Source organism: Podarcis gaigeae, assembly GCF_964106915.1.
Source record: "Podarcis gaigeae genome assembly, chromosome: 14".
Taxonomy (NCBI): domain Eukaryota; kingdom Metazoa; phylum Chordata; class Lepidosauria; order Squamata; family Lacertidae; genus Podarcis; species Podarcis gaigeae.
In genome coordinates, this window is record NC_139690.1 from 22,167,675 (window position 1) to 22,186,048 (window position 18,374).

The 18,374-nt window shown below is 43.0% G+C and overlaps 1 protein-coding gene across 1 annotated transcript in view; it reads left to right on the forward strand.

The window, feature by feature from the left end:
* The window catches only part of IGF1R (insulin like growth factor 1 receptor), a 179,120-nt gene that overhangs the window by 133,557 nt on the left and 27,189 nt on the right, over positions 1-18,374 (forward strand). The window contains exons 6-10 of the mRNA XM_083713065.1: positions 1,116-1,330; positions 3,502-3,628; positions 7,337-7,575; positions 11,288-11,455; positions 14,635-14,839. Of these exons, the coding sequence (XP_083569191.1) occupies positions 1,116-1,330; positions 3,502-3,628; positions 7,337-7,575; positions 11,288-11,455; positions 14,635-14,839 (954 nt within the window). The remainder of the gene's footprint in view (positions 1-1,115; positions 1,331-3,501; positions 3,629-7,336; positions 7,576-11,287; positions 11,456-14,634; positions 14,840-18,374) is intronic.

An 18,374-nucleotide genomic window follows, 5' to 3' on the forward strand; every position in this document is an offset into this window, starting at 1 on the left:
CCCTCTTTAGCCTCTGGCCCTACCTAACCCTGACATGTGGTCCCCAGGAGGCTGCCCAGAAGATAATATAGTCCTCAAATTGGAAAAGGTTTGTTGACCCTTGATTTAACGGTGCTGCCCTCTGCCACCCATTGTTACCAGTGTGGAAACAAGTAACCTGCAAGCAGTACTGTCTACCAACTAAACACATAGCCATGCCCGCATGTTTCTCAGGGTACTCTGCCACATATAGTTTCTGAAGACGTGTTTGTTTCTATTCCTTGCAATAAAGGTGTTGTTGCAGAAGTGTCTGGGCATGGTACTATGGCCATGTTTTTCAGAAACGTGAAAGATAAATCTTGTAAATAAATCCTTCAAAGTTTCCAGTCCACGAGGGGGTTATTCATTCACATACCTGTATTTCTAAATCAGTCATTTGCAGGCAAAAAGAAAGGGAGGGGAAACCAGCTTTTACCCTTTTATTTCCTGAAGGCAATGCTTCACTTTCCAGGGACGATTAGACAAGTGCCTCTGTTTACAAGGCTACAGCAAGAATCCTAGTTTGACTTTTGGGCCATTACTGCGCCTTTAGATTCTGGATGCTTCAGGAGAAGCAAGCAAAAGCACATCCTTTGGGTGCAGAAGATTCCAGTTCAGTCCCTGGCAACTCCAAGTAGGACTGGGAAAACCTCAGTGTCTGAAACCCAAAAGAGCTGCTGCAAGCTGACATTGACAATGCTAGGCTATATGGACCAGTGGTCTGATTCTGTGTAAAGAAGTTCCCTATGTTTCTGGAGCCCCAATGGTAATTAGTGCACTATTCCTTAGTGGCATTGGATGCCTGCAATGCACAGCACTCTCCAAAGTGCCTCTTAATCTGCTGTTGCAGCTTTTCTAGGGTGGGGGAAGTCACTCTCTCCGAGCATCAGTGATTCTTGTGGGGGTTCTCCCTAGCAGAGCAAAGAGTGCCCCCCCACTTGTGTGGATTGTCAGCCTTGTAAGCTCCCTGCTGTAATGTTCATTTGTTTTATTTGCAGGGAGGCAACAAGCAGAACAGAAAATGTGTACAGTTGTTGGCAAAGACTGGTTTTGCTTTCAAAACATTCCTGTCCTCTCCCTCCCTTATTTTTTTATAGGAATTACTCATTTTATGTTCTGGACAACCAAAACCTGCAACAGCTATGGGACTGGAGCCATCACAACCTGACCATAAAGGAAGGCAAGATGTACTTTGCTTTTAATCCCAGACTCTGTGTTTCGGAGATCCAGGATATGGAGAGGGTTACTGGAACCAAAGACCGGCAGAGTAAAGGCGACATAAATCCAAGGAACAACGGAGAGAGAGCGTCCTGTACGTAAAGGAAGTATAAGATAATGATGATTCTGTCACTTTTGTTACAGTTGCAATTAATGAAAGTTGTTAGTTCTTGTGCAAATACTCTCCAAGTGCCTTGCAATATATTTAAAAACAGAAGTAAAAAAATTGCATTATACTAGAAAAACACTTACACAAAAACACATGCAATTCATTAAACGTACACAAAGCAATCCCATTGTATCAGAAAGCTTCAATAGCACACTAGCACCAGACAACATCATTGTACTGCATCGAAAACCTGGGAAGGAAAAAAAAAGTTAAGTTTTTACCTGGTGCCAGAAAACCAGGCATCTCACTGAGGAGTGTGTTCCACAAAAAGGCAACCACATCTAGCTCAGGATTGTCTACATTAAATGGCAGTGTCTCTTTCAGACCAGAGAATTGTGCAGTCCTAACTAGAGGTGTTGGGTCCTTCTGCATTCACTGCTACTGAATTGCTGGCCCTTTCCTGGTTTCTGGTCCTCATTTAAAGACAGGCCTGCTTTTTTGTTGAGTGGGCAGTGGGCTCATGAGCCCTAGACGAATAACAGGTGCCTGGACTGCTGCTGCTACCACTGCCACCAAATCTCATGCCAGCCTTTGTTTGTTTCTTAAAACACATAAAAGAGCTTTCTGACTTGCTCGCCTTCCATGCAGAGAGAGAGAGAGACTCCTCAAACAAGCTAAATGGGCTTTGAAATGCTGGCAGTTTTTTGAGCCAGAATACAAAAGGGATGAAGCACTGGTAGTTCTCTTGAGATTTGCAAGCTTCTTTTTAGAAACAACAGGAGCAAAGCAAGCAAGAACCTGCTTCCCTGTTTGACATTCTGCATGCTGGATTCTCTATCCAAGAATTAAGGGTCTTAAAAAAAAAAAAAACATACACAAGCACACACATCCCTTTTTGTTTTGAATTGGATGGCTTTGGAAGATGAGGAAAAAAGTCGCCGGTTCACTTGAACAGTAAGCTTGGCGCTCTAGACAAACCCAGCCATCCCCAGTGCCAGGTAGAACTGGTCTGGAGGGTGGGGTGTCCCCTACCCTGTCTGATGAGTCTGAAAGCTCGAGAATCCAGCCTGTCTCAGCTGGAGGGAGGTGCTATCCTGGGAGTTCAGAACTTCCTTCCATGAACAGAATTTCATGGTAAACAAGCTTCCGATTTAACTTGGCAGGGACTGGCTGAATCTCTTCTATATGAAACATATTAAGAATAGGTCTGGGTGATAAATTGATATATTGTCGAAAACTGGTTTGAAGACCATATCGTGATAACGGTTTTATCATTTTTGACCTGGAAGTATATTGCAAATCATGGTGTATGTGTGCACACGCACTATGCAAAAATCGTGATGCAGGAAAAATGTGAAGCCAGCCAATGCTCCTGCATAGCTCCATCCTCATTTCAGACATTGTGGTATATCAGTATATTGTGATATTTAGCTGGTGACGCGGGTGGCGCTGCGGTCTAAACCATAGAGCCTAGAGCCTAGAGCTTGCCGATCAGAAGGTCGGCGGTTCGAATCCCTGTGACGGGGTGAGCTCCTGTTGCTGGATCCCTGCTCCTGCCCACCTAGCAGTTTGAAAGCACGTCAAAGTGCAAGTAGATAAATAGGTACCGCTCCGGCGGGAAGGTAAACAGCGTTTCCGGGCGCTGCTCTGGTTCGCCAGAAGTGGCTTAGTCATGCTGGCCACATGACCCAGAAGCTGTACTCCGGCTCCCTCGGCCATTAAAGCAAGATGAGCGCCGCAACCCCAGAGTCGTCCGCGACTGAACCTAAGTGTCAGGGGTCCCTTTACCTAAGTAGAGTTATAGCATTGTTACATTGTTGTATTTAAAAATAAGAATTTTCCATCATATGGGGGGGTGGAGCTTTGCTTTTGGTTACCAAGCTCACTGCAGGAGAAGACAAAGGCCATAACCCCCACAATCTCCAGTCAGTTTCATCAGTGGAAAACTCTTCGGAAAGTAGGGTGATCCATGATATTCCTGAGTGTAAGTAGACTGTAAGTGCCACTCTGCCAATTTGTAGCCTGTGCTACTAAAAAGTAAAACCGAACAATGATAGAATTAGAAATGAAGTTGGAAACGTAACAAAAATCCTTGCGTGTGTTAACACTTAGATATTTGTGACACTTCAGCTCACTTGCTGTCCTGCGTTTTTCAGGTGAAAGCCACATTCTGAAATTCATTTCCAACACAACCAGGAAGAATCGGATCATGCTAACCTGGGAACAGTATCGCCCCAAAGACTACAGAGATCTGATTAGCTTCACTGTTTATTACAAAGAGGCGTGAGTATGCACATCTCTGGATGATACCACTAATGTGTGTGTTTTGCGTATGTGGGGTGGAGGGAGGAAAGGGTAGCAAATTGTATGAAAGATGCTACTGATTGAGTAAAAAGAGGGCCTGGATCTCCATGTAGCTCCTACTAAAGACCGCCAAGTTGAGGACAAAGAGCAAATGCTGTTAAACTATAGCTAGGGTTAGATAGCATTTTAATTGGGTCCTTTCTCCAAAGAGCTTTATCCCAGGTAGGCTGAGTGAGGTGTGCATGTGTATGAGAGACTGGTGTAAGGTAATCCACTGAGCACTATGGCTCAGTGGAGACTTAAAATGAAGCCTCACCAGTTGAGGTTTTCCAAGGGTATATATAAAACTGTTTAAAGTTGTGTGGTGATTGTTCACATCGTGTACCTATAAAGGCCGCTGCCCATGGGACAGAGGGTCATGGATGAATGATAATCCAGCTTCTACCTAGGGTTTTAATAGGTCATAAGATTTTATGGTAACTATATTCGTAATGTATTTTTGTCGGTGTTTGTCCTTTGATGCTATGGCTTGTCGGCTACGCAAATAAAGTCTATATCTATGTATCTATCTACCTGTAGCAAAAAATGTTGTAAAATCTATGTATCTATCTACCTGTAGCAAAAAAAAATGAAAGGATAGAGCACCTCTTGAATACAGTGGCCACATAACGTTAAACTATGGTTTGTTGCAATATGGTTGAGCCTGAAGATGCCTGATCAAAGTGTTTGGCTTGTGTGCTCCACTTTCTTTCTCCTCCTACACTGGAGAAGAACAAGGTGCTAAAGAATCCCATTATGTTTACGCCAGGCATCCTGTTTTAAATCACTCTGCTTAGTTTATCAAGTCAGCTTCATAACCCATGGTTTGATGTTGGCTTTCTATGACGACAACAACAACAACAACAACAACAATTTATTTATACCCCGCCCATCTGGTTGGGTTTCCCCAGCCACTCTTTTGTGAAATTTTTATTCCTTGATGTTTTTCAGACTCTCATGTCTGCTTTGTTAACCTTGCTGCCTGTTACTTTGCAACCCGCCCCCCTATATTTTCTTCTATTACCCATCTTTTCCCTTGCCTCTTTTTTATTTTTTCTTCTTATTTCTGACCTTGTAAGTGGCTCTGTCACTTTCAGTATGTAAAAAGCTATGGAATATCTTGCCACCCACAGTACGTTTCCATCTTGGCTAGAATTTTCCCCATCCCCTTTCTCATATTCCTTTCCTTTGGCTGCATTTAGACATAATAATAAACTCAATAAGGCTTATGATAGGAACAATAGTAGATTAGCTCACATGCTCCTTCCTCCTCCAGCACAGCTTTGAGGAGGCAATCTGAAGTCTGCTTTTGATTAACCACAGCTCAGCATTGCATCTGGACTGTGAAATCTGGTTAGTTATTGTTTATTGAAGTGAGCCACTTCCATAAACCATGGTTTGAAGTTGGCTTCCTTAAGTAAACCATATTCGAGGCTAACCACAGTTTGTCCAGGTTCAGTCATAATGCTAAACTGTGGTTAGTCAAAAATAAAAATGGAATCTTCTGATTTCGTCATAGTTGTAATGGAGGAGTGGGGAGTGTGAGAGCCCAAGGCTTGGGTAGTGTTGTTCTTTTAATGATAAATCATAGTTTTACTCTTGAATGCATTCAGCGTCTCTTATGCACCTAGATTGTGACTCTGTGGGCAAGGCCTCTTAATTCTTTTGTGTACAGTGCTTTGGTGTAACCTAATATTTTTATCATTGTTGCTTCCAAAACTTTTCAAAGTTCTGTGTAAAATAGTAGTTTGTGTTTCAGCCAGGAGTGGGTGATGAGCGAGTCGTTTAAATAATGCCACTCAGTTGACTAAACAAGTTTTACTGACAGTAAAAATCTGTCAAAACAGTGGTTTTCTCTTAAATATTGATCTGTTCCCCTTTGTTAAGCACTTGTTAAATATAATTAGTGATTGTGTATGTATTTTGACTAATAATAGAAGGAGACTGAATCCATGGGGTCCTGGTGAGATGGACGAGGGCAGCCTTTCTCAACTGGGTGCCATCCAGATGTTTTAGATAGTGCCAGTGGGAGCTGATGGGAGTTGTAGTTCAAAGCCTCCAGAGGACACCTGGTTGTGAAAAGCTGGGTTGAAGGGCCACCTATTTTTCCTCATGGCAAGATTGCTTATGACACTGCTGTTTTCAAAGAGTGCCTCTTGCAAAGCTTGCAGGATGGTGATGACAAAGAGGTTGTCCCCCCATCTTACAGAGGGCAGACTGGCCTTAACCAGAAGTCAGGCATTAAGGCTATATTCACACCATACATTTAAAGCACTGTGATAGCACTTTAAATGATCATGGCTACCCCTGGAGAATCCTGGGAAGTGTAGTTTGTTTAGGGTGCTGAGAGTTGCTAGCTGGCCCCTATTCCCCCCACCGAACTACAGTTTTCAGAGTTCCATGTGAAGAAGGATTGATTGTTACTCTGGGAATTGTAATTCTGGGGGGTGGGGGGTGGGATTGGGTCTCCTAACAACTATCAGCACCCTTAAGAAACGACAGCTCCCAGAATTCTTTGGGAGAAGTCATGGCTGTTTAAAGTGGTATAAAAGTGATATACATATATGCTTCAGATGGGACCTATATGAGTGGTGTGAAGGCAAGAAATTGACGAGCAGAATGAGATGGGTGAATTCTCACAGGGGCTGTATAATTTTTGATAAGAAGGAAGTAATGGAGTTTTCAGACCATTGACTAGGGAGCTAAAAGAGTGCAAGATTGATAGATTTAAAGCAGGAGAGGGTGGAAGGTAGACTGGTACCCGCTGGGAAATCTTGGGGCAATCTTCAGTAGATCATCAAGGATTTTAAACATAGCAACATCAAACTGACTATTCAGCTGCCTAATTTAGGTTGGAAATAAAGAATGTGATCTCTTCTGTGAGAGGACTGTGGGCTCAGCTGAGTTCTAATACTAAAAACAAATCTTTAGGCTTAGAATGTGCTCAGAGGCACCCTTGTGTGCCCTTTCCATCTGCTCTGTTTGGTAGATCTTGGGTTCTGGGCAGGGGGAGTAGATCTGACAAGTTCTGCCTACCCCTGAAGTCTGCCCACCTCGTGAGTAGTCAGTCTATTGTAGGAAATAAATTCTGCCAGTGGTGGCTGTTAATATCACTTCAGCATTGTGATGATCCCACAATCGTAAGGGAGAAGTGCAATCCCCACCTCCCTATATAAAAAAAGTAGTCTTGGGACTAACCATCCAAGTCCTTTAGTGGAGGCTGCAAGCATGCATCTTGTCCAAGAGGAGTAGGAGGTTCTCTTTATTTATTTATTTTCTTCTTTTGCTTTATGTCTGCTTTAGCCAGGGAGCGGCTGAATAAAAAGCTGTTTGCTTTTGTCTTTAACAAAAAGCTTCATTTTGTGGGAAACAAAAACAACAACGGTGGCCTGCCTCTTTTGGAGATCCCTTGTCATTTCAGGAACTTGCAAAGGCTTGGTTTCCTAAATATGAATAGAACTTGAGAAATAAAAACCTGGGATTCTCCGGGGTTTTTTTTTTAATATTCCTTCTATAAAATGCAGAAGTTTTATTATTATGAGTTTCATTGGGGGAAAGTTGGCATGAAGCTTCCATCCTTAAAAGTTTTTAAAGCGATTTTTGTTAGAAGTAAAAAATTCACAGCTCTCTTTGGTTGCCTGTTTCCAGACCTTTCAAGAATGTGACAGAATATGACGGGCAGGATGCGTGCCGCTCTAACAGCTGGAACCTGGTTGATGTGGACCTTCCTCAAAATAAAGAAGACAATCCGGGGATTTTGCTACAGGCGCTTAAACCATGGACTCAGTATGCCATTTACGTCAAGGCTGTCATGCTCACTATGATGGAGAATTACCATGCTCATGGAGCAAAGAGTGAGATCGTCTACATCCGAACGAAAGCTGCAGGTAAAACAAAAACCCAAAATATTGTGTCCAGTATTCATCATATTCTGACATTTTCAAAATTCATGGAGGTTTCTTAACTCCATTAACTTTCAGAGGGTTTATTGTGAGTAAAACTCTGTTGAATACAACTGCGTGACAGCACTTGGTCCCGATAAATTACTTTGCGCTTTTGAAAGATGGTATTTCTTTGACAGAGAGGGCTGTGTGCTTGGAAAACCAATCCACAGTGCCTTCAGTGGGTAATATAAACTAACAATAAATCTCAAGTGTTTCGGCTTAATTAGGCTTTGGCTGCAAAACATAGATACTAGGATGCAACTCAGATTTTGTCCTGCTGTGTCCCAGTGGGATTTGCTTATGAGTAAATGTGCATAGTAGCATCAGGCTATTAGTCAGTACTCTGCGATTTATATTGGAAGGGGAGGTGTTGCACAGGTTTTCCAGCAGATGGCCAGAAGATACGGTTTGTTGGTTTTTGCAACATCTCATCCAAGCTTTGTTTAATTCAAAGATCCAGGGATTTTTGATATGAAAATGCAAAACCAAGGAGCAAAAATAGTCACTGTTGAATTTTAGAATCAGCTGCTTTAATGTGGCTTACCAGTACGAAGGCTGAATGCTACCAGGGCTGCAGTTTTTTCAGAAGTAAATACATTGCAGAATCAAAAGCTCTGGCCAGTTCATTCACACATATGCATAATTTGGTGCCCTTCTGTTGAACCTACGTTGAAGTTCTGTAGAAGTTTGACCTGTGATGGCCAAGTCAGGACTTGGTTCTACAGTCAATGGGTGATGAATGAGCCTTCTCAGATTGTTATTTTTATTTTATTAATTATTATTTTTCAATACTTGGTAAAGATATGGCATCACAAACTCTCACAACTGAGACTGAATACACCACATAAGGTAAAATAAAGGAGGCATAGGTTATATTATTATCAAACCAGTAACTAGAAATGCTTAGGAATTACATCTGAGCACGAGGGCCTTTGCAAAATTGGAGTAAGTAATTTACCCTCTTGCTTATTAAAATAAACAGTGAGAGGTGTTGCAGGTAATGGGGGACGATTTCTGCATTTTGGCTTCTCTGGCCTGTCTGTTGCGCTCTCTCAATTTCTCTGTCACAGCCAATCTGCAGATTCTGTTCCAGCAACCTCTTAGACTAAAATGTCTGTGGTATGTCCAGTGCTGAGCAGCTTCCGTAAGTGCAGTTACAAGTAAGAAAACAATTCACTCTATATTGCACATTTCACATTGTATCAGGCAATATTGACAATAAAGCTAGTCCAGGGTACATTGAAAAAAGTTGTTGCACTATAGCTGAGACTTGCTGAAGAACTCCTCACAACACTTGTATGACTGGACATTCCCACCACATGTGGAAATAACCCATCAACCTTTGCAACCCTCGATATTGTTCAACTTGGCCAGTGTAAAATACCATTAGGTTAACTCATCATAGCTTCCCTAGTTTGGGATGATACATTTTTTATGGAGATACATGCCATATATCATTCCACACATTCTATGCTATCAGGCCCAAGCTTCCCTAAGACTTGTCGGCATGGTCCTTAGATTTCTGATGCCTCTGTGCTTCCTGAATTCTGGTTGAGAGAGGATAGATGTTGTGTTGGCTAGGTGATGGGAAAGTGCTACACAGCTGTACCTTGGAAGTTGAATGGAACCCATGCTGGAAGTCTGTTTGACTTCCAAAACATTCAAAAACCAAAGTGCAGCTTTGGAAGCTGTGGAAGCCCCGTCGGACGTTCAGCTTCCAAAAATAGTTCTCAAACCGGAACAGGGTTTGCGGTGTTTGGGAGCCAAAACATTCGAGAACTAAGCTGTTTGAAAACCAAGGTACGACTGTATTTGTGGGACCAGCTATGGTGAGGTTGGGGAAAGTTTAGTGCTGAAAGAGGGAAGCAAGGAGTCATCCTAGCTGCCCCATGCAGGTAGGTCTCCAGTGACAACAGATTTTGATGTTTCGTGCGCAGGGGCTGTTTTGCTTGTTGGCACATCAGGCAGCTCCTGCAGACCAGTGATGGCTTTAACTATACAACGCCTCTCCACCTTGGCCTTGCCAGAACTTAATTGTATCCAATACAGGGTGGTGTGTGGAGAGGTGATAATTGTCAGATTAATCAAACACAGATAAATGCCCAACAGCATTTAATCATCTTGAACGAAGTCTCTCTTAATTGAAAATGGAAATTGTATCTGATTCAGTGCGGAAACGGGATTGATTCTGGTTCTGCTGCAGACAGGAATCTTGGGGGGGGGGTATGGATGCCATTCTCTGCAACATACACTTTTTGTGATAAAAATAAGTCTCATTTCTCGTGAAACAGGGTGTCTGATGCTTTGAAGTTCTGTTCGGTTCCTCTTTAAACTCCCCATTCCCTCCCAGGCTAGCTGGAATTAAATATGTTACGGTTATTTGCATTACTAGAGTCCTGAATGTGTTTATTTTTAGCTCAGAATCTCATGTATTAAGAACGAGAGTATGCACATCCCTGACCATATTTAAGGTAGCACAAATTATTATATTTGTTGTAAATTCTCTAATTTCCATTTTTCCTTGGAAAGCCAAGAGTGTGCACAAGGATTTCCCAGTGGTCTCCAATCCAGGTACAGAGCTTCACCAATCCTATAGCTCTGGGTACACCTAGACCATTTACTGGGCTAATCTGCTTAGTTGGCTATGCCTTGATGCCATTGGTTTTTTAAAACTTTCCTCCTTCAAAGAACCCTTTGCACGTCAGGAATTCCTGTGTGTTGCAGAGGGAATGGCGTAGCATTCTGGGGAGCCTCCTAAGATGCATTCTGTGTTCATATGGGGCACTGATTAGACCTCTCGGGCCCTCCCCATTGTCCCATGTGAACCGAGAGTGCATCCCAGTGCATAGTCAAGTCTCTTGTGGGCTGCGTGTTGCTTGGGGGGGGGGGCGGAGTTGTGACAGGGAGAGAAGCCAGAGGCTGCCTTTCAGAGAAGCTTCTCTGACACAACTGATCTTCTAATTAAGGAACATTGATTATGCTCCTGAGGAACCACAGGTTCCTTTAACGAGTGTCAGGTTCATTTGGGGGCATATGAACCTGCTGTATTGCTTTGCTGACCTTTGCTGACCTTTTTAGGCATAGGAGCACAACTGCCACAGGAACCTACAAATATCCATTTCACGGGGGGGATTGGTTATGCTCAGAACTGCCTCCACCCCACAAAAAAGAGGCAACCCTCCCCATAAAATAGATAAAAGCAGGATTACCCCCCCCCCAAAGCAGGCAACCCCTACCTAATAAAAAAAGAAAAGAAAAAGCCAACCCCCCCAATTTTAAACAGAATCTTAAAATTACAGGGCAGGAGGTGTTGGCAGGCATTTCCATTCCATCGTTTTGCATTCATTGTACACCACTTAGAGACTATTGTAATGGACCAGTACATTAATAGTCTAAACCCATAATAAATACATAAGGATGTGCATGTTGGGTGCTATGTTGTCCTGTATTTGTACTTTAGCTCTTTATTATTATTTTTTAAATTTGTATACCTGTAGATCTGAGAGCGGTTCACAATATATCCTGCATGGATATGCAGAAACAATGGTTTTCTTCTCTGTAAACATAATCTCGTTTTGTTTCTGACTTTAGGAGGTGATAATCACCTTGCAGGAATTTTAATTTTCTTCTTTTCTTATGTCCCCCCCCCCCTTAGTACCTTCTGTTCCTCTGGACGTCATTTCAGCTTCCAATTCTTCCTCTCAGCTGATTGTGAAATGGAACCCACCCACATTCCCCAATGGCAACCTCTCCTACTACATTGTGCGGTGGCAACAGCAGCCTCAGGATAGCTACCTTTATAGGCACAACTACTGCTCCAAAGGTGAGACCAAGGTTGAAATGCCCTTACACAAATTCAGGGTTCCTCCTCATTTTAGCACTTTGAAAATTCCTAAGATTGCAAAGAGCAAGGATAGGGAAATCTTTTGCCACCGCCCCCAAGTTGTGGGGTTACAACTCTCAACAGTCTTGAATGTTGGCTTTGCTACCAGCACTCAATGTGAGATGCAGTTCAGCAACACCTTGGTTGCTGAATTATATCTCCCTTGGTTCATTGCAGGGTCAACATATGGTCTTTTAGGGAAGGACCATAGCTCAGTGGTAGAGCATCTGTTTTGCATACAGAAGGTCCTAGGTTCAGTCTTCATCATCTCAGAGTAGGACTGGGAGAGACTTCTGTCTGGGGCTGATGGGAGTTGTGCATTTAAAGTGGATTAAGGTTCTCCGACATTCTAGTACAACAAATTCACTTAAAAAAGAGAACATGGAATTTTTGAAGTTTGGAAAGTGGCAGAGAAATGTATTGAAAAGTGTAAATATCCCACATGCAAATCAAGATGAATGTGGGATGAATGCTTTCTCTGGGTCTCTCTGTAGAAGCTGCTGCCAAATTGGGTTATTATCAAACATTTCTTCCTATTTGTTTGCAGGGCAGTTAAATGTCAAAAAAAGAGAGACTTCTACTCACCATGAATGGGAATTCTGAATCTCATAGAAGCTGCTGCCAAACTGTGTTATACTGCCATCCGGCAGTCAACAGGCAAAATAAGTTTAAAAATACAAACAATTCCTATGTAGCTCCTCGCTGTCCCTTCTGGAGCCAGTTTCTCTTTTGCATGCATCAAAAGCAGTCGTGTAAGACTCCTGGCTCCATCGTCAAATTTCAGACATTATCCCTGATTGCTTCTCCCTTTCACCTTTGTTAGTTAGCTCCAGTGTGGCTTCCTCCAAAGCATTTTCCTGCTCTGCTTTTAAGCGTCCAGACCCATTTTTACTTTCATTTTCTACTGGACCTAGATGAGTCTTCCCTCTCCTCTGCTTGTCACTGCCTCCCACCTTGCCTTAAGCCCATTGATCTGTGCTCTTGGCCTGTCTTGTCCCTGCTCATAGCAGCCTCTCAGCTCTGCTTAAGCCTTAGCCCACGGGAAAGTGGGGGGGGGGGAGAGAATTCAGACTCTCAGCTATGCTTAAGCCTTAGCCTACAGACAAGGGGAAAATAAAAAAGAATTCACTTTAAATATGTGCAAGGCCTTAAAGAAATCATCCACCTCATGCAGGGAGCTAATGACTGCTACACTGCAGTTTTCTTCCTTACAGGCTAAGGACCCAGCCTCTGTGAGCACAACTTAATGATGACACCCCCCTACTCTGTTGACTGCATCAGTCTTCAACCATCCTTTCTGCTTCTCAGCCTTGATGTCAGCTTTTCCCCTCCCTAAGGGTGCTCTACAATGAATGCCTTAGATCCAGAGAGGGTATGCAAGTAGTTTCCCCCTGGCTGCTTTCAATCTTGGCACCCAAGGGGGCACTGTAAGTGGAAGATCAGCAGCTGGCATGACCCCCTGCTCCTATGAACATGCACTCAATCAGAAGGGCAAGGAGGCAGAAGAGTTTTCTTGGGGCAAAGAGGAAGCCCCAACTCAGCCTACTTGCTGCTCCCCTCTGCAAGTGTTTGGAATCCTTCTAGTTCTGCTCCTCCTCCTACACACCAGGTCAAAAGATGGTCTAGAGTGTGACCTTCCCGTAGGGTTCCTCAGTGCCTCCCATGGGGCTCTTCTTCCCTCAAAGATCAGGAATCAGAGCATCTCTCCTTCAGTGAAGAGGGTGTCAATTGGAGTAGTGAATTAGAAGTGGAGGAGTCAGAATCTGATAGATGATTTCAGGACTCCCATTACTTCATGCTTCTAGGCAAGGCTAAGGAGACACTCTAACTCATTGATCTTCCTGCAGCCACTTCTACTTCTGCTGACAAGGTGATCACAGCGGCCCTTGATCCTAAGCCTAAGTCCAGGATGAAAAAGCTTTCTGCAGTGGCTCCAAAAATTATCCAGTTAGATTTTGACATGCTCTGGCAGGGGATCTCAGACCCTCCGAAGGGGCTGTGCTTCCCCTGAAGACCAACATTTAGATCCTCAGATGATGGATCCAGATGGTGGTGAATGGAGTGAACAATCTGAAGTAGTAGAATCAGACTCCTACCATCTGCTTCAAGACTTAGCAGTGTGCCCTGACCCCACACCAAAGTCCAGGAATGTCTCATGACCACTAACACTCTCTGCCAGGGAAGATGAGGGGTTACATCAGGTTCTGGGGGATTCTGTTAGAATTTCTCCAGGAGATAGTTTCAACCCCAATCTCCTGCAATACATTGAAGAATCTTTCCTGGGAACTTCAGCAAAGGATGTAGTCCTGCCACAGGGCACTTCCTAGCCAGCTGCTTCAAGATCTCCAAACCAACCTAATGTTACTCCAACAGTTCCCCATTGATGCGGGGTAGGGGATCTTAAGTCCCAGCTTGGGTATTCTGCTTCGCTTGGAGATCAAGACACAGTGTGCTAGCAGTTGATGAATGGAGTGACCAGTCTGATATTGAGGAATCAGAATCCTATAATTGTCAATAATCCCATCTTGTCTGGATGTCTAATACCTTCAACTGTTGTGTAAATCCATGGTAGCTAAGTAGGAATTATTTGTGTTTATAAACGTAACTTGCTATTTTACCTGTTGACCTCTGGATAGCAGTATAACAGAGTTTGGCAGCAGCTTCCATGAGACCCAGAAATCCCATTCATGGTGAGTAGAATGGTCTTTTTTGCCATGTAACTGCCCTGCAAACAAATTAGAATAAATATTGGATAAAAACTAAATATAATTTAACCTCGCTCTAAGCCCTGAGCTTCTCCATCCATGATGCAGACAACACTGAGCTAAGTTATAAGTCTAACTGTATAAGGCAGTTTCCTGTTTTCCCAAGTGTCGCCACCCATGCCTTTTTTTTTGGGGGGGGGGGGTAATTTTCTTGCCTTTTTGTAACTGTTCTCCTGCCCCCTCTTCACTTAAAACCCTTCCATTGGGACGTGTACCACTTTAAGGGGAATAGAGAGGCAGTAGATCTTTGCATTTCCTACATTTGGAGCTGCTTTAAGCAGGCTGTCATGGTGCCATTCTTTCTCAGTTCATCTTCAGCTTCTGATTTCTTCACACATCTCTCTTTTTTTAAAGATAAAGTCCCAATTCGGAGATATGCTGACGGCACCATCGATACCGAGGAAGCAACTGAACCTACCAAACCTGAGGGTTCTGGGGGAGAAAGGGGACCTTGTTGCTCCTGCCCAAAGACAGAGGCAGAGAAGCAGGCAGAGAAGGAGGAGGCAGAATACCGAAAAGTCTTCGAGAATTTTCTGCATAATGCCATCTTTTTGCCCAGGTGAGGGGGTCCATTTCCAACACTCGACGGGGTTCATTTCTTTTTAAAAACTTTTAAACGAGCGGCCTTACACCCAGCATTGCTTAGGAAATCTGTGAAATGAGTAAATTGTGCACTATTGAAATTGGTGGTTAAAATCAGCGAATGCAGTGTCGGACAGTTATGTCTGACATCCTGATTCAATATGGCATCTGTTTGTAACCACAAAATACACAAAAACTTTCCTTGATCTCAAGAACCTTCGCGCAGAAAATGTTGCAGAATCTTTAAGAGGTGTCCAAATGCATAGTGAATGAACAACTTTCCAGAATATATAACCGATAGCTTTTTGTTTTGTATTTTTGATTGATTTCTCTCCCTGCCGCCAGCTAGTAATATCGAAAACCCCTTTCCTACATGCTAGTAACAAAAATAAGTGCAGTTAGCTTGAGCCTTGTAGGGTATGTGCCCCATGTTCAAAAGCCATTTTGTTTCGTCAAAATTTATACTTTGGGGCAGTTTACATAGGATTTAAATGGCAAGATTGCATTTTTAAAATGACCATCAGAAAACATCATTAAGTCAATCAAATAATGAAGATTTTTAAGTGCCTGAGTGAATAATAATGAAGTTTTAGCCTGGTACATCAAAGATGACTCTCTTGGTGCCAGGAGGGCCTTCTTGGGGTGTGTATTCCATAGTTGGGGCATAGAGTACAGGCAGCTTGATTTAAGAGTAGGTGCTCAATTGTATAACTGGGTCCCAAGCCATTCAAGGTGAGCACCAATCTCTTTGCATTGGGGCTTGGAAGCAGATAACTGCTCAGCATTGTTATCTATTATTTTGTTGTTTTTACATTTGTTACTCACTTTATTGGGGGGGGGGGGGGGAGCCTCAAAGCAACTTAACAAGACAAATAACAAAGAGAAACAAAAATAAATAAAACCATGTACAATACAAAAATCCCTAAGATGCTCATTTCAGTAACACAACGAAAATGAGAATTCCTACCCTGCCTCACTGCAAGATCACATTGTTTCCTTTGGGATACTATGCAACCCAAGTCTGTCTTCAATTCTCCCCCCCCCCCCCCCACGCAAGAGAAGGTGGTAAACTTTCCCTACCATATTCACCTTTTTACACACTAAAGAGCCACTGCTGGTTATTTCCTTTGGCCATCACATTGGAGGGCTTTTTGCAGGGGTTACTGAACCTTTGTAGAGAGTTCCACAGCTTTGGATTTCCATATGGTTGCCTTCAGAATAGTCTTAACATGGCGCATTTCCAACATGGTGCCTTGCAGATACTGTTGGACTCCACTCCGGCTCCCATTAGCCCCATCCAGCAAGGCCAGTGGGTCAGGGATTATGGAATTTGTAGTCTAGTGCCAGCCAGAGGGCACCATGCTAGCTACTCCTGGCCTTACAGATGCCTAGGTGACCTGACAAATGGCCTGCATTTCTTTTACCTAGATTTGAAAAGCAGCATTTCCCAGTAGCTTTGCTGGAGATAGCATTTGCTTTTAGACGGGTAGCAAAACTTGATACTAAAATCAGGTTTCTGGAAAAGCCTGTCTCTCCTGCATATCAAAAGGCTCAGATGGAACTGATAGTGGCATATGGTTGCTGATAAGTGCATGTTTTCCTGGTTGTGTGAAGTTTATACTTTCTATATGCCCCATTTTTCTTCTCTCTCCGGCTTTTTCCTCTCATTCCTCTGGGCCATTCACTGCTGTCATTCCTTGCCCTTCTGAGTTATCTAAGGAGCAGACTAACTAATTTAGCCAATGGGAACCAGGGAAACTTCTGCCTGGCTCTGCCTTTCACAGCCATCAGCTTAGTTCTGATAGTTTCTCCTGCCATGGCATCCTTGTGTTAATCAAATATAGATTTTTTATTTCAGCTGGTAGATAATTTTGAAATTGTACGAGTAGTGCATTGGTGGGGGCAGGGGAAGCAACAGAATGCCGTGAGCATCTTGACCCTAGAAGAAATGGTAGCAAATGATCAAGTATTGTGACAGTCTCTAGATTGCAGTTCTGGGTTGTGGGAGGAAGCAAGTGGGAACGATTTGCTAGCATGAGCCTTGACTGTTTCTGCATATTTTCCTCCTCTTTGCTCAGCTTGTGTTCATAATTGGTGCATTTTTCTTTTCAATGCTAGAAGAACTTTAGCAGTTGAGATGCAACTGCTAAGTCACTTGTACTTGTAAGTTACTGAGCAGTTAAAGTGACTTAAGAGCCCAGGATGTCAGGGAACTGTGAGATTAGGAACTGGGTGAGATTGCTCCCTCTAAGCGACTTGTTACTTGCACATGTCTGTCTGTCTGTCTCCCACCTCCTCTGTTTGCCTTTTCTTCATTGCTGTCTCCCGTGGGAGAGAGCAATTTGTATGTCAACACAGTCCCTATTAGACTGGTGCAGTACGTTTCCAGCCTCCTGCTGGAGTGTGCAACATTGCAAAAGCACCAAAGATGCCAAATAAAAGGGTTGTGTTCTTTTAAACACATCACTAGTTAGGTCAAGTCCCAGCTATTTTATTTATTACTTTTTAAATTCATATCCTGCCCTTCCTCTCAAAGGAGACTCTGGTGGCAATCTAAGCTATCCAAGGCAGGTTATCCTAAGACCTTAAAGAAGGCTGGTCATACAGTTACGGAGCATCTGCTTTGAACACAGAAGTTCCCAGGTTCAATCCTTAAGTACCACTTGATCCCTTACAATTGCCTTGATCACCGAGAACCTCTAATGGGGCATTTCGTATGGTTTCTCATGCCTCTGAGGGTCGGTTGGCCTTTAATAGAGACCAAGTCTTTAGCGTGGGCAAGCGCTGACCTAGCAGAGGTTTGGCTGGAATCATTCCTGCCTTTTAAAAAGCATCTTCTAAAAACTGTGTTATTCAAACAGGCCTTTGTTATTTGAATTTCTGTTTACCAGCCACTGTGTTTTTATTTATGTTTTTATTCTTACTGTAGTTTTGTGTGGTGTATACCACCTTGTATGTTTTTTAAAAGTGTGATTTCTAAATATTTATATAAAATCTCAGGCATCTCCAGGTAGGGCTGGGGGGAAACTCTCTGGCTGAAGCCCTGGAGGGCCCTTATCCTTGCTTTGAGCCAGGAAGGATGAACACCCACCACCTATTGCATAGTGGTCTGAAGACCTCACTTCCCTGGCTACATTTGAGCATATTTCTTATAGATGAAATGTCAGTCTGGGGATATCTCTTTGGACAGCTGGAGGTCTTACATTAACTTAATACATTTCTTGTAGGTTGGATGTACTGATGTAATTGTATCGATGTGAGCTGCTGGTGGTTTATTAGTATTAGTATTATTAATGTATTGGTTATTTTTCTTCCTTTTCTTATACTTTTGTTGTTCTTCTTTCTACTTTGTTTAATTTGCAAATAAAAAAAATAACCAAAAAGGAAGAGCAGCTGCCAGCCAGTGCAGACAATAATTGAGCTAGATATGGAGCAAAGGTCTGGCCAGTCCTTTCTTGCAAGCATGCAATGATGGGATCTGCCTCTTTCCGTGATGATTGCTTGTCCTATTG